The sequence below is a fragment of the Bos javanicus genome, chromosome 7, assembly GCF_032452875.1.
Source record: "Bos javanicus breed banteng chromosome 7, ARS-OSU_banteng_1.0, whole genome shotgun sequence".
Taxonomy (NCBI): Eukaryota; Metazoa; Chordata; class Mammalia; order Artiodactyla; family Bovidae; genus Bos; species Bos javanicus.
Window position 1 is genome coordinate 38,494,505 of NC_083874.1, and position 19,479 is coordinate 38,513,983.

The 19,479-nt window shown below is 53.6% G+C and overlaps 1 protein-coding gene across 3 annotated transcripts; it reads left to right on the forward strand.

Annotated features, from left to right (window-relative positions):
• Positions 1-5,772: 5,772 nt before the first annotated feature.
• On the forward strand, positions 5,773-19,200 carry SLC34A1 (solute carrier family 34 member 1). Of its 3 annotated transcripts, XM_061423074.1 has the most exons (13): positions 5,773-5,870; positions 6,815-6,943; positions 7,092-7,241; positions 7,326-7,454; positions 7,526-7,669; positions 8,595-8,706; positions 8,828-9,023; positions 9,105-9,200; positions 15,492-15,561; positions 15,818-15,985; positions 17,175-17,291; positions 17,392-17,516; positions 18,216-19,200. In XM_061423074.1, the coding sequence occupies exons 2-13, from the start codon at positions 6,835-6,837 to the stop codon at positions 18,717-18,719; spliced, it is 1,920 nt and encodes a 639-aa protein (XP_061279058.1). In that variant the 5' UTR covers positions 5,773-5,870; positions 6,815-6,834; the 3' UTR covers positions 18,720-19,200. The 3 variants fall into 3 exon arrangements, 2 of the variants coding, with proteins under 2 accessions (XP_061279058.1, XP_061279059.1); XR_009737511.1 differs by lacking the exon at positions 18,216-19,200 and having other exon boundaries at positions 17,164-17,291; positions 17,392-17,480; XM_061423075.1 differs by lacking the exons at positions 15,492-15,561; positions 15,818-15,985; positions 17,175-17,291; positions 17,392-17,516; positions 18,216-19,200 and adding an exon at positions 10,718-11,430.
• Positions 19,201-19,479: the final 279 nt, after the last annotated feature.

The following is a 19,479-nucleotide window of genomic DNA, read 5'->3' on the forward strand; positions in this document are numbered from 1 at the left end:
AAGGTGGACGGGTCAAGGTAACCCCACCAGCCAAGGAGGAGGCCACCATCTTCCTGCCTCGTTGCCAAGGCGCTGAGGAACACAGAACCTAGACCCCAAACCTGAAGCTTGGAAGGTGGAACTAGAACTTGGGATCTGGAGCACAAAGCCTGGATCTGGGAACTGAAGCTCCGACCCAGAACAGGGAGCCAAGAGCGGAAAGCTGAACCTGGCATCTGGATCTGAAATTGGAAATGAGGACTCAGAACCTGAAGTCCAGTGCCAAGAACCAGAGCCCGGAGCTTGACATCTGATGCTTAAAACTGGAGCCGGAGACCAGAACTCAGATCCCGGAGCCCATTTGGAGGCCAGAACCAGAGTGGGGGCCCCAGAAACTGGAGACAAGTTCCATGTCCAGACCGTGGAGGCCAGGACCCTAAGTCTGAAGCCAATCTCTGAGCTTCAGGTCTGGAACCCAGAAGCTAGAGGCTGGGACCACCAGCTGTGAGTTCACAGCCTCCCATTCAGGCCTGTTCCTGAGGCCAGCAGGAAGGGCATTGGGCTGGGGCACATAACGAACAGAGCTGCAGGGGAAGAAGTGATTTCTGAGAAAAGCCCAAAGCGGCCTCAGCTCTTTTGGCCACAGACTTTGGCCTTGTCAGTCAATGAGTGACTGGTGACTGGGCCATCAGGATTAATCATTATATGGGGCACAAATCCCCTATACAAGGACACGGCATCCTCAGGCCAGCCACCCCTGCCCTGGACACAAAGGATCTAATGCAGTCTTGGCCCCACTCTGGAAAGTGGGGCTCAGATGAAACAACATCTCCGGGCTCTGCCTGCTCTGTGCCAGGCAGCTCAGATCAAAATCCAGCTCTCTATGAGAGGCCAGTCAAGAGGGCTGGGGAGGGAGGGAACACTCTGTTCCCAGAAGGAGGTGACAGGTGACAGCCTGCTGGTTAGAGTGGCTGCCTTGACCACAGATACAGAAATGAGACCTCCACGTGTGCAACGCACACTCATGCTGGGTGTGCAGTCTGGCTGGCCACACGCTGGGTGGGAATGTTGACGCCCATATTCCCAGTGTACAGCTCTGTGCTGCCTCCGTGGGGCTTATATGTTGGTTGAATGAATAAATGTGGACGAGAAGAGGCACAAGTTCCCCAACCGTGCTGATGGGAAACCCTGTTGTGGTCATTGAGATCCCCTCAAAAAGTCCGGTTCAGGGCTTCCCCGGTGGCTCAGTGGTAAAGAATCCTCCTGCCAATGCAGGAGACACGGTTCAATCCCTGATCTGGGAAGATCCCACATGCCTTGGAGCAACTAAGCCAGTGTGCCACAACTACTGAGCCTGTGCTCTTGAGCCTGGGAGCCGCAACTACTGAAGCCCGTGTGCCCCAAATCCCATGCTCCACAGCAAGAGAAGCCACTACAGCGAGAAGCCAGTCCACAGCAATGAGCGAGTAACCCCCGCTTGCCGCAACTAGAGAAAAGCCTGAGCCGCAATGAAGACCCAGGGTGGTGCGGTGCTTAGTCCCTCAGTCGTGTCCGACTCTTCGTGACCCCATGGACTGGAATGTTAGTTGTTCCTGCTTTGCTTGTTGTCAAACTTTAGGTCCCACAGAAAACTCACGTGAAGCAAACGGTGTATATTTAAGGAGAAAATGAATCTCAACAGAGAACTGCAGAAACAGAGCTGGTTGTGCCGGATCCCAAGGCTCGAACCCTTTCTGATCCACATACTGGCTCTTAGTACCATTCTCCACTCCATTCAGCAATTATGCGACTCCTAGAGAGACCCTTGTCATCCTTGTGATGAAATTCCAAGTCTGTCACCTGCCCCATTCATGTTAGCTGCACTGTCTCTGCTCCTACCTCCCACTCCTTCCTCTGCCTAGCACTGCCCCGGTTCAGCTCTCCCAGGTCACTCAGTCTGCTCTGTTCTCACATTTCCTGACATCTCAGCAGTATTTGATCATGCTGACCAGGGTGTCTCTTTCAAAACGGGGATGATCCTGGCTTTTGGGGCACCTGCTTTTCTGCTCTTCCTCCGGGTTCCTACTGTACCTCTTCCTGTGTCCTCCCTCAAATGTGGGTGCTTGGCTTGGTCTCTCCTCACTGTGCCCACTCTCCCTGCAGGCACCTTCACCTGAGGCCATGCAGGCAGTAAGTCAAGTCACACTGGGCCCCTAGCTGTGACCGGATGCTGGTCTAAAGGCTAGCAGGGACAGGATTTAAAAGCAACAGGGGTGACATGGTGAGATTTGCCTTTTGAAAGATGGCTGGCAGTTTTTCTGGAGATGGGATTGCGGGGAGCCACCGGACAGAAAGGCTATTGCACTAAGCCAGCTGAGAAATGGTGGCCAGGACAGGAGGTGACAGAAGGATTAGGAAGCTCCCGGAAAAGAAAAATTGGGAAAATAGGGGGATGGATCTGAGACCAGGGGGTGGAGGCAAACACGTGTCAAAGATGCCTGCTCCAGGTCTGGGTCTGGGTCTGGCCCATGTGCTGCTCACTGAGGTCAGAATGTGCTGGAGGCCCCACGTGGGGGTAGGAGCATGCCGTGTGCATCAGACCCGCAGCTCCAACTGCCTGCACCAGAGACATCTCAGACACAGCAGTACAGTTCAGAACAGACAGATCTTGGCATCTTCCCTCCAAAACTGCTCCTCCTGCATGCCTTTTCTCAGTGTGAGGCACCGCCAACCACCCAGGCTCCAGGTCCAGAGGTCTGGGGGAGGCCATGGCTGGAGTAGAGGTGAGCAGACAGGGGGGGACCCACCATTCAGGGGACACACAGAGTCTGTCACAGAGGAGGGGAGGAGGCAGGCTGTGAGCAGAAGCTGAGATGAGCAGAGGGGCTGAAATGCTTGGGGGCTGGGGTGTGGCCACCTTCTCCACTGCTCTCAAGAGTCCCAAAGGCAGTTCTGATCACCTCTATGCTTTTGCTAGGGCTGTGGTAGCCCCATTCATGAGTGCTCAGTCACTTCAGTTGTGTCTGACTCTTTGTGAGCCCATGGACTGTAGCCCACCAGGCTCCTCTGTCCATGGGATTTTCCAGGCAAGAATCCTGGAGTGGGTTGCCATACCATCCTCTAGAAGATCTTCCCGAACCAGGGATCGAACCCACGTCTCTTGCATCTCCTGCACTGGCAGGCAGATTCTTTAGCACTGAGCCACTGGGGAAGACCCAAGGAGCCCCACTCCCCCCAAAATATTTTTGGAATTGGTGCATGTCCACAGCATTTTGTAACTGTATCTCCTGTGAGGCATTTCATTAATAACTGTCTCCCCCTGCTAAACCCTGAGCTGAGGTCAGGGGAGGTAGGCTTCAAAACTGTCAAAGGTCCAAACCTTCTTAAAAAGGAGACGTGCCTCCAGTTCATAAGGAGCACCTTGGATACCACTGCTCCTGCCTGGAGCCTGACTGGAGCAGGCAGGAGAGAGGACCACGCCTGTGGGTGGGGGTCCCTGGAACCACTGTGGGTGCGGATGTTTGTACCCAGACAACCTCCAAACCCATCAGGGCCTCTGAGCTTCAGGATGAATCCAACAGAAGAATACAGTAATAACTGCATTTCCCTGGATAAGCAACACCCCTACCACCCATGAATGAACCCCAATCTTACCCAAATCACTTCCTCCAAGTAAGAGAGGTTCTAGAACACCCATAGGTTCAACATGTAAATTAGGGTTCATAACTGAATGTGATGCAATCACTAAAAACAATATGTGTGCTGGGTGTAAAGACAGAGGAAAAGGCTCGTGTTAGAATGTTAGATGAAAGAAAGCAAGATGCAGTCTTCTGCTGCTGCTGCTGCTGCTAAGTCGCTTCAGTCGTGTCCGACCCTGTGCGACTCCATAGATGGCAGGCACAGGGAAAAAGACGAAAGGTAGTGTCTTAGACACCACAGTGATGTTTCTGGGTAGCAGGATTGCTTTTATTTTCCTTTTGCTCTGAATGGAGACCCTTCTAGTAAGCACCGGGTGGCTGATTCCCTGCCTTAGTTCTTCAGAATCTTCCAGAACAAGCCATACGGCTTATCCTCCAAACCAGGGCACTTTGCAAAATGAAAGGGACTCTGGGCCAACAGTCATAACCCAGATGTGGCCAGGCAAACTGGGACTCATGATCACTCTACTTAAAACCAATCCCAGGCACGCCTCCATCCCCCTCACCCTCGTGGGTTTTGTGGCCTGAACTACCATGGCCGCAGTGTGGGGCTGCTGGGATCCAAATGCAGGTTGGCCTGTTTCCTTGCTCTTAGTCACTTCAACAGTCTATTGTGAACTCTACGCAGTGGATAATCCCACAGTGCTGTGCAAATTAAGCACTAATATTAAAGAGGGAAGTGGACAAAAATGTCCATCCTCCTTGAAGGAAAACACTGGGTCTGTGTCACCCTAAGATGTGTAAGATGTTGAGCAATGAGAGGGCTGTTGAGCCAAGAGCTGTTGACCTGAAACAGGGCTTAGAATCTGGAGAAGTTGGGGTCATTTCTTTGTCAGGGACACTTCAACCATCCTAGAAACAGTGAAAGGGGCATGAGAGCATGAAGAGAACAAACAAGCTGAGGTCCTTTGTTCAAGGCACTGAGATGGGTCGTTTAGTTCATTGAGTCCTACAGCTCCCATATAAATCCATACTCATTGCCATTTTCTAAATCCCTGAGAAAGGAATGACATGTGTCTATGAGGTTAGGGCTCCCAACTCAGGCTTCAAGGTCCTATAAAAGGGAAAGAAACTTTCAAAGACTCCCTGCATTTCAGGGACTCCTCAACAGACCTCAGGTCATCATCAGCTTGTTGATCCAGAAACCCAGCTGTGATACACCTCCTCTCCCTCCACCACCCCCAACACCAGTTGTTCTGCCCAAGCATAACAACTACTTGGGCAGACAATAAAGATTCCGCCTGCAATGCGGGAGACCTGAGTTCGATCCCTGGGTTGGGAAGATCTCCTGGAGAATGGAATGGCTACCCACTTAAGTATTCTTGTCTGGAGAATTCCATGGGCTGTATATTCCATGGGGTCGCAAAGAATACAACTAGGGCCTAACAATTTCAAATTTCAATAAAAAGCATCCCGGGAGCGCACATTCTCCTTTCCGTTTCTTTTCTTCACATTCTCCTCTCCGTTTCTTTTCTTCCCACTTAGATTCAGACCTCATCCTCTATCATCTGGACCATCTCATCACCCTCTTACCTGGTCTCTCTGCTTCCAGACTCACTCCCCTTGACTCATGCCAACCCTTCCACACCCAGAACCATTCTAAAGTGTAGACCAGGCCCTGCCCCATCCAAGTAGGGGCTTCACATTCTCTTGGGTCATATCTCAGATCTAGGGTTGTGGACCTTCCACGGTTGAGCACTACACAGCCCCTTTGAGATTGTCTTCTGCTGTTTCCTCCATCACACACTCTCTCTCCTTCAAATGTCCTTAAGGACACTCAGAGGCAAAGCAAGTATAAAGTGTGTTTGGGTTACCTCCTGGGGAGTACTGTCTGGCCAAGAATGAGGGAAAGAGGCCAGAGCCGTGGCGTCTCTGGGGACTCTGGGAATGAGGTGCCTGAGTGACATCAGAGTCTCTGCCTAGGGACATGGGATCATCTGTGCCATCCTTGCCGGTTCTGAGTCACAGTTCAGGCTGGGTATCTGTGTGGGAGAGGAAAGAGCCTATCCACAGACTCCCCCTGCAGAGCTGACGATTAGCAATTAACCAGGAGGAATCTCCGGGATGAAGTTAATTGGGGAACAGAGGGAGGGAAGCTAGATTCTAGGGACTTTGCCCTTGACCCAAAGGTATAAAGAGAAGGTCCTAGCTTTTCCTCAGGCTCCTAGGGCTTCCCTGAGCTGCTTGGCAGGAGCTGAAACACAGAACACCAAGGTGAGTCTAGAGTCCCCACATCCCAATCCCATCTCCATCTTAGCAGAAAATGGGCCCCTTGCCCCTGTCCTTACTGTGCTCCCATTTCCCATCCCCTGTAACATCTCAGTCCCAGCCCAGCCTGGCTCACTGCCTCAGAGTCTGCAGAATGGACTCATGCTCTTCCAGGGCTTGGAATTCAGCTCTGCATGGTCCCCAACCCCAACAGTCAGGACCCTTAGAATAAGGTTGAGGGGTGGAGGGTGGGGGTGCTGAAGTAGATGGGGGTACTCCCACCCCAACAGCCACTGAGAACTCCTGGGGCAGTTCAGGGGGTCCTAAAGCAAATTGGAGACTTCCCAGACTTGGGGTCAGGGTGGGGACCCTCCTTAACTAAACCAGTCCCGGTTTGAGCCTCATACACAGCAGAAAGTCCCGTCAGTGTTTGTATTGCTGGGGCAGAGCGGGGAAGGGTAGGGATGGATAGGGAAAGAAGTTCACTTGTGAGGGTGAACCCCTGTACCTCTGGGACACCTCTGGAGGCACCTTCCTCTGTCATCAGAATGCTTGTTCCTGTTGCCACGTTCCATCGATCTGAGGGATTATTTCATTGACATCTGTTTCTCTGCTAGACTTTGAGCTTCCTGGGGGCAGAAGCTGTATCTGTATTTAGCTAGCTGTACTCCAGCATCGAGCTCAGTACCTTAGAAAGAGTAGATGCTCAATAAATACTTGCTGAATGAATGAATGAATCCCCAAATCTGTGCTGAGCATCTGTGTGCCTCTTTGGGTATGTGTGGTGGTGGAGGGTGTGCTTCACTGGGGGTGTGTTCGGGATCACACACCATGGGCGTTTGTGCAAGTGAGTGTATGGGTGTGGATGTAGGGGGATGAGTATGTGAGTGTGTGTCAGTTTCCGGGGCACAGCAGTTATCACTCAGTTTTGCTATGCATCTGACACGCAGGCCCACAGTGTGCACTTGAGATGATGTCTTATGGAGAGAAGGTGGGAGGCCGGGCTGTCTCCCCACTCCCAGTCCGTGGTGGGCACATGATGCATGGAGCGGCCTTTGCCTATGTGCCCAGCCCACAGGGTGAGTGCTACTCCCACCCCGGACCCTGTTTGCCCTCTGTTGCATATGGCCCCACCCCGGAGGGAGGCCTCTAGCCCTCCGCCCAACCCTTCCAACCCTCCCTGGGACATGAGGCCTCAGGCAAATCCTGATCAGCCTTGTTCCCCAGTCTTGCACAGGATTCCAGGGACCTCGGCCTATGGCTTCCCCAGCGTGGGCCCCGTGGCCCTCCCAGAGCATGGCTGCCCCTATGGGGAGGTTGTGGAGCACCATGACCCACTGCCTGCCAAGCTGGCCCTGGAGGATGAGCGGAAGCCAGGTGGGCCTGGGTTGGGGTAGCAGGGGTGTTGGCAGTCATTGGCAGAACCCTCTACCCCCTGCACTCACAACCACCTGTCTCCAGAACCCGGATTGGTCCAGAAGCTGCACCGGGCTGGCGTGACTCTCCTCAAGGTGCCACTGATGCTTTCCTTCCTCTACCTCTTCGTCTGCTCCCTGGACGTGCTCAGCTCGGCCTTCCAGCTGGCTGGAGGTAGGGCAGAGGGGAGGGAGCCAGGGAAGGGGCCCGAAGCGTCTCGGACAATGCTGGCTTATGTTCCTCAGGGAAGGTGGCTGGCGACATCTTCAAGGACAACGCCATCCTGTCCAATCCGGTAGCGGGCCTGGTGGTGGGGATCCTGGTGACTGTGCTGGTACAGAGCTCAAGCACCTCCACATCCATTGTGGTCAGCATGGTCTCTTCTGGCTGTGAGTTGGCCCACCAGGGTCAGGGAGAGTAGAGGGGGCTTCGATGCTGGACCTGGGGCTCTGGGTGGGAAGAGCAGGAGACAGGGGCAGAGGACAATGGGCTGCTCTGGCATCTCCCACTCTATTCTCCAAAGCGTGGCCTTGAGTCTCAGCCAGGAGGGGTGCCCAGGAGCCAGGAAGGGTGGCAAGTGGGGAGTACAGGCCCAGGAAGGCTCACTTCCATGTTGCCGCACACTCACTCATTCCATCAGTCGGGGGAACAGAACCAGAGGAATCAGAGAAACAGAACCTGCAGGAGGTATAGAGACATCTACGATTTATCACAAGGAACTGACTGTCGTGATTGCAAGGCAGGCTGGGCAGGCCATGGGGAAGGGCAGGCCAGAACTCAGAGGCAGAAGCTGATACCACAGGGCACAGGTGGAATTTCCTCCCCAGGGAAGCCTCAGTTTTGCTCTTGGGGCCTTTCATCTCACTGGATGAGGCCCACCCAGATTACTGAGATTAATCTTGTTTCCTTAAGGTCAACTGATTGTTGAGGGAAATCACAGCAACATCTAGATCAGAGGTGCATTGAGTAACTGGGTACTAGCCAAGCTGACACATGAAACTGACATCACACTCGTGTACGTATGTGCACACACAAGCACAGAGGCACAATTGCATATAGGACCCATGTCCTGATGGACACGCACCCACACACACAGTCACATATTCGCAGGGGCAGTAGGCATATGTGAACGTCAGTTTACACGCATGCACACAGCACATGCCCCTCGTACCTGTGATGTCAAGGCTTAGCAGAGTCAGCAGCATGGCAAGAATGCCAGCTGAAGTAGGGATGTGGGCAACGGGTCTTACAGGAGGAACTGTGGGGGCAAGAGTTGGGTGGCCGCCCCACCCAGCTCCTGCCTCCTTCTACCAGTGCTGGAGGTGAGCTCTGCCATCCCCATCATCATGGGCTCCAACATCGGCACCTCCGTCACCAACACCATTGTGGCCCTGATGCAGGCGGGGGACAGAACTGACTTCCGGCGGTGAGGGGGGAGTGGGGAGGGGCCTGTCCTTGTTGGGGGAGGGTGGTCCCTCATGCTAGGAGCCCCTAGTCTGAGCATCTCCCGGCTCCAGCCTGCTCTGCAATGTGGCCTCCCTGCCCAGGGCCTTTGCAGGGGCTACTGTACACGACTGCTTTAACTGGTTGTCAGTTCTGGTGCTGCTGCCCCTGGAGGCTGCCACAGGGTACCTGCACTGCATCACTCGACTTGTGGTGGCCTCCTTCAACATCCGCGGCGGCCGCGATGCCCCTGACCTGCTCAAGATCATCACGGAGCCCTTCACTAAGCTCATCATCCAGGTAGAGGCAAGGTGGGTGTGGGGTGGGGCCCAGGGGATTGTAGGACCTCACCCTCACACCCACCACCCACACTGCCCACAGCTGGACAAGTCTGTGATTACCAGCCTTGCCTCGGGGGACGAGTCCCTGAGAAATCACAGCCTCATCCGGGTCTGGTGTTACCCAGACCCCACAGAGGTGAGTACCGGGTCCAGCCTTGATGAGAAGACTCCCTCTTCAGACAGCTGACTGCTAGCGTCATGGTCTGTTTAAAATCTCTGCAGAGACCTTGGCCGGAGAAGGCAATGGCAACCCACTCCAGTACTCTTGCCTGGAAAATCTCATGGACGGAGGAGCCTGGTAGGCTGCAGTCCATGGGGTCGAGAAGAGTCGGACACGACTGAGCAACTTCACTTTCACTTTTCGCTTTTATGCATTGGAGAAGGAAATGGCAACCCACTCCAGTGTTTTTGCCTGGAGAATCCCAGGGATGGGGGAGCCTGGTGGGCTGCCGTCTATGGGGTCGCACAGAGTCAGACACGACTGAAGTGACTTAGCAGCAGCAGCACCAGAGACCTTGGCAATCCTTTAGCTTGGGAGGACAAGTAGGGGGCACTTCTGCCATGATACTGCACCTGTGGCGGATATTGCTACACTCTCCCAGGCTCACACCAGCTTCAGGCAGCCATTGCTAATCAATTAGAGTTGGCATGTCATTGAATTAGCCCAAAGATCAGTTCTCAAAGTGTGGGCCAACGGCACACCTACCACCTGGGAACCCACTAGAGACGCAAAGCATCTGGCCCTTTCCTAGACCCACTAAATTAGAAAAAAGAAATCTGATGGAGCCCAGCAGTCTGCATTTCAACAAGCCCACTAGTTGAAGAACCACTGATCTGGCTCAACCCTGTGGTTTCACAGGTAAAGAAATAGGCTCCAAGAGACTAAGAAACCCTTTAAAGCTTGTTCTACCGCTTCAGGGCCCCGAGCATAGGTCTTGCATTCTAGGGCTGTCTCTCCCCATCGGGATCTAGGGACTTGCTTAGTGACAGCTCTGCCCAGGTAATGTGGGCAGAGGAAGGCAGGGAGAGAGCGCTACAAGGATGCCTGGGAAAACCAGGACCAACAGAGAACCAGCCCAGGAGCAGGACAAGAAGGCCATGGAGACCTCACGGGAGACACACAGCCACTTGTACTGATACTCGTATTCCTTCTGCTGGAGACTGCTGCAGGCTTGTGTCCCCTTGTCCTGTGTGTTCTCCTGCTGTTTCCTGGCTTCTCACGCCTGGAATGAGGCTCCGTTTGGATCAGTTGGACACTCATTGACCAGCCATCACACCAGGCTAACAAAGAAGCAGGCAATTACCACACTTTCTCATTTAGCCATCAAATAAGGAAAACGCTTCATCAAAACCATAATCCACAGTATCTGCTGCTGCTGCTGCTAAGTTGCTTCAGTCATGTCCGACTCTGTGCGACCCCACAGACAGCAGCCCACCAGGCTCCCCCATCCCTGGGATTCTCCAGGCAAGAACACTGGAGTGGGTTGCCATTTCCTTCTCCAATGCTTGAAAGTGAGAAGTGAAAGTGAAGTTGCTCAGTCGTGTCCGACTCTTCTCGACCCCATGGACTGCAGCCTACCAGGCTCCTCCATCCATGGGATTTTCCAGGCAAGAGTAATTGAGTGGGGTGCCATTGCCTTCTCCAATCCACAGTATCTACTTCCCCTTGATTATGACATACAAGTAACGCCATCAAGAAAGAAAGATGAGGAAACAGCACAGCTTCTTCACTCTCTACTTGATGTTCCTGGACTTTATCCCAGCGTGAACAGAGAACATTCTTTCAACCAGCCCTGCAAGCTTCCTTTGCATCTGAGTGGCACACAGCTCCAGCTCAGTGCTGAGTATTCAAGGCAGTTCGATATCAAAAAACCCATGCAGACAGCTTTTGCAGTGGCTTTATGACCCCACTAACACATCTCTCCTCACAAGCACACTGGGCACTCTCCAAGCTCTCTGAATCACTAAAATCCCCTCTGCTTCACTGCAAAGTGAGTCACACACTTTGATCAAAAAGCGAGCTGTGGAAGGGAGTTCCTCGGCCCGTGGTGATCCTTGCTTACTGAAATCCCCGCCACCTGCCTGCAGCTGCATTCGGCCAGTCTCCCTTTGCAGGATGCAAACGGGGCCCTCACCTGATGGAACTCTTAGTGATGCTGGTGAGGCGGACATGGTCCACCTGGAACTTGAGGTCCAGTGACCAGAAGCAAGCTGCCCAGTTCCCTGTCTTCACACGTTCCTCCATGGCTCCTGCTACCACTCGCCCGTGCACTGGTTTCTCAACCCAGCCCTCCTGGGGAAACCTTTCCTTGACAGCAGGGTCCAGATAGAATTTCCTTGGCCTGGAGAGTGGCAGAGGGTGGGAGGTAAGCTCCCGGTCCTGGCCCTCTCTCTGGGACAGTCCCCTCAGGAAAGTGGTTCACAATCAGGTGCCCTGGCTGCTCCTCCTACACATTTTTCCTTTGGCCACTGGGTCTCCCTGTGGCCCCTTCCGACCTGTTCTCACTGCCTCCAGCTTGCACCAAGCCAGGCCCAACATCGCCTGAGCCAGCCTCCAGGGCACCTATGTGATTGGCAGTCTGGGATTTTCCAGATGGTGAAAGAAAAAGCCAGAGTTGGTATTAGTATTCCAACAACTCTTGATGCTCAGGGGATCCTGACACTGTCCTGGGAATTACCTTCCTGTTTGGTCACCCTGTGGATTGTCAACCCTACATGAATGGATGAAAGAAGCTTCTTCCACAGACTTGCAACCTGGGAGGCAGGGATTATCACACCCCATTTTTAAAAATTTATTTATTTTTTGACTGCGGTGGGCCTTTGTTGCTGCACATGGGCTCTCTCTAGTTGCGGTGAGTGGGGGCTACTCCCTAATTGTGGTGTGTGGGCTTCTCACTGTGGTGGCTTCTCTTGTTGCAGGGCACGGGCTCCAGGCTTCAGCAGTTGTAGCTCGAGGGCTCAGTAGTTGTGATACAGAAGCTTAGTTGCTCTGCAGCACGTGGGATCTTAGTTCCAGGACCAGGGACCCAACCTGTGTCCCCTACCTTGGCAGGCAGATTCCTAACCACTGGACCAGGGAAGCCCCTCACAACCCCATTTTAAACAGGCTCAGACAGGTTTGTCCAAGGCTATGCAACTGAGGGGGGACCAAAGTCCTGGCGTAAACTACACCCCACACTCCTGACTCTCCATTTCGACTTCTCTTCCAGATGTATATCCCACCATATGTGTCCATTGCCCACTCTGACTATCCGGCATAAATGCCAGCAGGTGACCACAGCCACTTGGAGACCTTCCAGGGGTGATAGGTAGGGTTGTAAAAATGAATTCTCCTCTTCGCCACCAGAGGGTGCCACTAGCACGGCACTCACGCTCTGCTTCCAGGAAAACAAAGACCCTAGAACACCCCTTCTCCTGGAGGAGCGGCTACAGTACAGGCCCAAACACTGCTGCTATTTCCCCGCCCACCTCCCGCTGGGGTGGTGGGGAGAATTCTTGGAGCTCACATCCCTCTGTGAGCTTAATCTGGTGGCTCTGATGGTGAAAAGGCTGCCTGGAATGCAGGAGACCTGAGTTCAATCCCTGGGCTGGGAAGATCCTCTGGAGAAGGAAATGGCAACCCACTCCAGTATTCTTGCCTGGAGAATCCCATGGACAGAGGAGCCTGGCGGGCCACAGTCCATGAGCTCACAAAGAGTCAGACATGACTGAGCAGCTAACACTTTCACATTTTCAGTTGCCAGAGGTCTCCTTAGTTTGGGTTGTCTCTTCAGGCACATAAATTCCACACTTTCTTTTTCCAGATTTCTCACAACTAGCCCCTGGGGAGAAGTGGGCTGCATTATGGACCGCACGCTGCAGACAAGGAAACGGAGGCTCAGAGAGGTTTCATGTTAGGTCCAGTGTCACACAGCAGGGAGTGCTCAGCTGGGGTTTGAGCACAGCTCTTTTCTTATCCTGCTTTAGAGAAAACAGGCTCAGTGAGGTGGCATGACCTGCGCAAGATAGTTGGGATAAAAAGCAGGACTGAACTCAGATCTGCCTGATAGCAAAAACCTGGCTCCCTCCCAGTTACCATCGCTTTCCCAGCCAGCTTTTGCAATCAAGCCCATCAGAGACCATTTTCTCTGACTTCTCAGCCTGTGATTATGGCCAAGGCTTGAAGGTGCTGCAGGGCTCTAATATGGGTGCACAGATGAGTGCGCTGCCCCACTCACGGGACTACATGCCACTAAAATAAGCCCCGATTTAAAGTCATGTGCCATAAGTAGTTCTTATCTCTAACAAGTGTGTGTTAGTCACTCAGTTTTGTCTGACTCTTTGTAAACCGCATGGACTCTAGCCCACCAGGCTCTTCTGTTCATGGAATTCTCCAGACAAGAATACTGGAGTGGGTTGCCAATTCCTTCTCTAGGGGATCTTTTCCAACCCAGGGATCGAACCCTGGTCTCCCACATTGCAGGCAGATTCTTTATCATCTGAGCCAGCAGGGAAGCCCATCTCTAACATACATTTTTTTTAAATGACACAATTTAGAATAAAACATAAAGGAGCTGTAAATCCAAGTGCCATACCCCACTTGAGCCCCTCCCCCCAGCACCCAGGGAGGTCAGAGGGGTGTGAGCTGCTGACCCCTTAGGGAGAATGGGACCAGGGTCTATATCAGCTCCCACAGGTGGCAGAATGTGGTGACAGACACTGTGGTTCTTGCATTTTGCTAGGGACCCAAGGAGTCACTACCCCTTTCCAGGACCCAAGTTGTCCTTCGTGACATGGGTTTTCTGCAGCCAAGCCTGGCCCACTTTCTCCTTTCACTGACAGGATGCTGGGGGAAAGGTAAGGAGCCTCAGCTTGCATTTTTTAAAAAGAACTCCTTAGGGAATTCCCTGGCAGTCCAGGGGTTAGGACTCCACAGTTTCACTGCCAAGGGCCTGGGTTCAATCCCTGGTCAGGGAACTAAGATCCTACAAGCTGTGCCAGGAAAAAAAAAATCCCTAACTCAAGAAGGCTACAAAGGAGTTGTCCCCAGGTCAGACTGGCCTTCACAGAATTATAAAGTACATCTTGAAGCAGTTGCCAACATTTACAGATTGGGAGATTTTATCTAAATGTTCAGAGTTTTGGTTTCTCTTGTAAAAGCAGGCCCTTTGGCTGAGCTGGGCTGCACCTCTGGATGGTGACAGTGGCCTGGAGCTCAGCAGCTGCTGCCCCTTTAGACCCAACATGCTTCCCAACACCTCCACACACAGCCTGAGCCCCTCATCTAGGCAATCTGCCTGGCCCTGGGCCCTCTGAGTTAAAGGACCTCCTCGGGAACCCTCTCCTCTTCACTGACATTAGAGGGGGAGGGAAGAAATATAGGGCCTGGGCCCTCGGCTCCATCCTCTCTGGACAAGGAATTGAGGAAAACTCCAGAACTTGGGCTAGATGCCCGAAGGGAGAGGATGGGGCAAGGGTACCAGGGAAGAGGGGGGCACTGAGGCAGGGATTGATAATAAAAGATGGGAAAGGGAGAGTTTCCAGAAGTGGGCCATGGTCAGCAGCATCCAGGGCCAAGGAGAGGTGGGAGAAACATGGACAAGACGCTATCTGATCAGGAGGCCCCTGCAGGCCCCGGTGAGAGCCAGATCAGTGAGTTGATGCAGTAGAGTATTCTGAGGGCCAACTTCAGCCAGATTCTCCTGTGGCAGATGTTTTCACCCCCATTTCATCACTAGAGGAAACAGAGGGCAAGCAAAGCACCCAGGGGCATGCAGTCACAAGGACCACCTGTATCCTCTCCATCCCCATCTCTCCCTAACCCGCATTTTAGCCCCAGTCTCAGAATGCATTTTCCTAAATTTGCTATGTGAATCTCAGCCATGAAATTAAGACGCTTGCTCCTTGGAAGGAAAGCTATGACCAACCTAGACAGCATATTAAAAAGCAGAGACATTAGTTTGCCAACAAAGGTTCACTTAGTCAAAGTTATGGTTTTTCCAGTGGTCATGTATGGATGTGAGAGTTGGGCCATAAAGAAAGCTGAGCGCTGAAGAATTGATGCTTTTGAACAGTGGTGTTGGAGAAGACTTTTGAGAGTCCCTTGGACTGCAAGGAGATCAAATTAGTCAATCCTAAAGGAAATCAGTCCTGAATATTCATTGGAAGGACTGATGCAGAAGCTGAAGCTCCAATACTTTGGCCACCTGATTTGAAGAACTGATTCATTAGAAAATACTCTGATGCTGGGAAAGATTGAAGGCAAGAGGAGAAGTGGATGACAGAATGAGATGGTTGGATGGCATCATCGACTTGATGGACATGAGTTTGAGCAAGCTCTGGGAGTCAGTGGTGGACAGGGAAGCCTGGTGTGCTGCAGTCCGAGGGGTTGCAAAGAGTCAGACATGACTGAGCAACTGAACTGAACTGACCTCTCCTCTTAATCTAGGTTCCCACTCCTATGCCCAGGGCAGAGGCCAACACCAGCCGGATGCTCAGGAATGCCACCCTGGAGAAATGTGAGTGCCCACAGTATGGGAGATGTCCAGCCCAGCAGGGAAGAGCCTGGCAGAGGCAGGGCTATCTTCCACCTGGCCACTGCTGCTTCCAGCCCAGGAGGACATCTGTTGGCCAGCCTAGCTCCTGGGCTGGGGTCAGGCTCTCATGTAGAGGTTAAAGGAACATGAGGCTCTGAGTCCAAGAGGGTGGCAAAGGTTGGGGGCTGGGAGCCGGATTGAGGGGGCAGCAACTTGATACCACTCCCCAACCCCACAGGCAACCACATCTTTGTGGACACGGGGCTGCCTGACCTAGCTGTGGGGCTCATCCTGCTGGCTGGCTCCCTGGCACTCCTGTGCACCTGTCTCATCCTCCTTGTCAAGATGCTCAACTCTCTGCTCAAGGGCCAGGTGGCCAAGGTCATTCAGAAGGTTATCAACACTGGTGAGCCCCAAGTGGTGGGTGGGCAGGCCCCAGGACGGGCCTTCTGGATCTTGTTAATACTTCTACTGCCTTACTGTGTGATCTGGGTAAAGCCCTACCATCTTTGAGCCTCAGTTTCCCCATGTGAACAAAGAACAGGTTGGACTGGGTGATATATGAGGTCCCTGAGATGCTGACAAGCTGGGAATCTGTGGCTGCTTCCGTTCCAGCAGGTGGCTCCAAAGGGATTCCCAGAGGCCATTGTTTGATTCAATTAACAGTCATTAAGTTCCCTCTGTGTACCAAGCACAGAGTGGTGTGAGGGATACAGAGGTGAGCCTCACAGAGATGGCTCTTGCCCTCAGGGGGCTCATAGCACATATGGGAAGACAGTAAAAAAAAAGATCGAGGGGGGATGAATTTAGATAAAAGAGAACAGTAACTGCCAAACAGAAAGCAAAAACAGCAAATAGAGTATGGAAGAGTTGCTTTTGATAGGTGGTCAGTGGCTTCTGTGCAGAGGTGACATTTGAGCAGGGACCTACATGTGAAGCAGTCAGACGTGGCCGAAGAGCTTTTTGAGTGGAGGGAACAGTACATGCAGAGGCTCTGAGGCAGGCTTGTGGCACAGAAAGGTGGCCAGCCCTGTGGTGGGAGCTCGGTGAGTGAGGTGGACAAAGCCAGGGAGAGGTCAGCGAGGTATCAGGGCCCTGCAGGTTGCACTTAGAGCCTGGACTTTATCCAGGGCGATGGGGGCACTTGGGGGGTTGGGGCAGTGACACCATTTAAGCCTCACGTTGAGCTTTGGGGACCCCACCTGGCATGGGCAGAGGCCATATGACAAATGCTGGAATAAGGGGCATTTGTGGATCTGTGAGAGTTCAGAGGAAGGAGAAGCAAAGTCTGCCTGGGGACTGGGGTCAGGGAGGGCTCTCCAGCGGCAGAGATATCCACGCTGAGTCCTGAGCATGAATATTTAGGAGTGAGGAAGCTATCCCAGGCAGAAGGAACAAGGGAGCAAAAGTATGATGGAAGCAGGCTAAGAAGGGTCTTTAATCCAAGATCAAGGAGGACCAGGAGAAGCTGCCGCTGTTGAGTAGGAGACTGACAAGGTGCCACTTGGAAGCTGGCATTGGAGACCTCCTCCCCAAGAAACGTCCCTGCCCCTCTCAATCCCCTCCCACTGATCCAACTGACAGTTTCCTCGCAGACTTTCCCACCCCTTTCACCTGGGCCACAGGCTACTTTGCCATGGTGGTAGGGGCCAGCATGACCTTTGTCGTCCAGAGCAGTTCTGTGTTCACCTCAGCCATCACCCCACTCATCGGTGAGTCCTCACACAGAGGCAGGTTCGGGTGGGGAGGGGCCGGCAGGGAAAGGACTGAAGGAGGGAGCTGGGGAGCCCATGCCCTCTCCTCTGCCCCCAGGCCTCGGTGTGATCAGCATTGAGCGCGCCTACCCGCTCACACTAGGCTCTAACATTGGTACCACCACCACGGCTATACTGGCTGCCCTGGCCAGCCCCCGGGAGAAGCTGTCCAGTGCTTTCCAGGTGAGCTTGGGAGAGGAGCCCTGCCAGAGGGAGGGCAGGGCTAAGACTGGCACCTGAAGCCTGACCCATGTAGACAGTGTGTACCAAACAGTTTTTGACTGCCTAGTAGGGGGCACCTGCTATGCCAGACTCTATGGAAATCATATGGGCAAAGTATATCTGGCGCCACCATCAAGACCTTAGAGTCTAACAAGGGAGACATTGCTGAGAACCCAGAGTCAGACACGACTGAGCGCGCACACATGCCAATCAATGAACAAGAGTCGGTGGGATTCACACTCTAGGGAAGGGGTGCTGTTAGGAGGGGGCCTGGCTCCATCTGGGGGATCAAGGACTGGGGGGCAGACAGCAAAGGGGTTGCTGCTCTAGGAGCAAAGGAGTAACTGGTAAGCCAGGATGTTGCCCACTCAGGAGGCCAGAGCTTCTGAACCAGAAATCAGTATGAATCTTTCAGCTCCTGGATCTGGATGGGATCTGCTGGGGAACTCCTGAGAGAGGGCTTAGTGGGAAGAAATGTGGAGAGTTTAGGGCAGCAGTTATGTACCCACTGGTCCGGAAGTGTACCAGTGTTTCACTGGGGGCGTGCTAGCCCTCAGTGCTGACTTTCCTGCTGCCCAGAGCCGGTGTTCCCGTCATCTAATCCTGACTCAGGAGCTAGGGCCCATGCCCGCCTCCGCCCCTCTGCCCTCTCCCCTGCAGATTGCCCTCTGCCACTTCTTCTTCAACATCTCCGGCATCCTGCTGTGGTACCCCATGCCCTGCACGCGCCTGCCTATCCGCATGGCCAAGGCATTGGGCAAACGCACAGCCAAGTATCGCTGGTTCGCTGTCCTCTACCTCCTCCTGTGCTTCCTGCTGCTGCCCTCGATGGTGTTTGGGCTCTCCATGGCAGGCTGGCGGGCTATGGTAGGTGTGGGTGCACCCTTCGGGGCCCTGCTGGCCTTCGTGGTACTTGTCAGCGTGCTGCAGAGTCGCAGCCCCGGGTGCCTGCCAAAGTGGCTGCAGACATGGGACTTCCTGCCCCTATGGATGCACTCCCTGAAGCCCCTGGACCGCCTCATCACCCGTGCCACCCTGTGCTGTGCCAGGGCCGAGCCCCGCTCACCCCCACTGCCCGCCAGGGTCTTCCTGGAGGAACTGCCCCCTGCCACACCCTCCCCCCGCCTTGCCATGACCCATCACCACAACGCCACCCGTCTCTAGACTCCAGCCCAGATGGCTGCCTGGAGCCAGAAGGGGCCTGTGTCTGAGATGCCCAGGGTGGAAGGGCAGAGGGGTGCGACTGGGCATGTGCTGGTGCTTGTACAGGTCCTGGGTCTCGGCTTGTGCGGCTGAGAGTCAGTGTATGTGTGCGTGTGGGGGGGGCTGCATGCCAACTGCAAGGTATCTGGGTATGATTGTGAGTCCTTTGCATATGTTTTTGAAAGCCTGCACTTGTGTCCCTGTGTACACACAACTCTGACTAGGCTGGGTGGGAATGAGGGTGAGTCCGTGTACGTGACCTACAGCTGTTTGCTAGGGCACAGATGTGGGTGCCTGAGTCACTGCTTGAATTCTCACCCCCTCCCTGCCACCTTCCTTCCTCCATGATACCATTCTCCTCATCCTCGCCCAGGGTTTCTGCATCTCCACTACAAGCCCCTTCCTAACACTGCCTGATTAAAAAGAAAAGAAAGAAATGAAACTCTTATTGTGCACTTGGAAATCTGCTTGCTCTCCATCTGGAGAGGAGGAACAGATCATGGTTTGGGGCTCAGCAGTACTGTCTCCCCTCCGAAAGAGAGCCTGCTGTGCCCTGGGAAAGCCAGCCAACAAGCTCTCCCCAACAATCCTCCTGACTCTGCCTAACGAGTCCAATCCACAATTCAAACTCCCTGGAAGCCACCTTGAGGGCTACCTTAAGGCAAATGAAAGGAGGGCTCTGTGCACCTCTATCTCCCAACCCCAGCAGGCTGACCTCTGC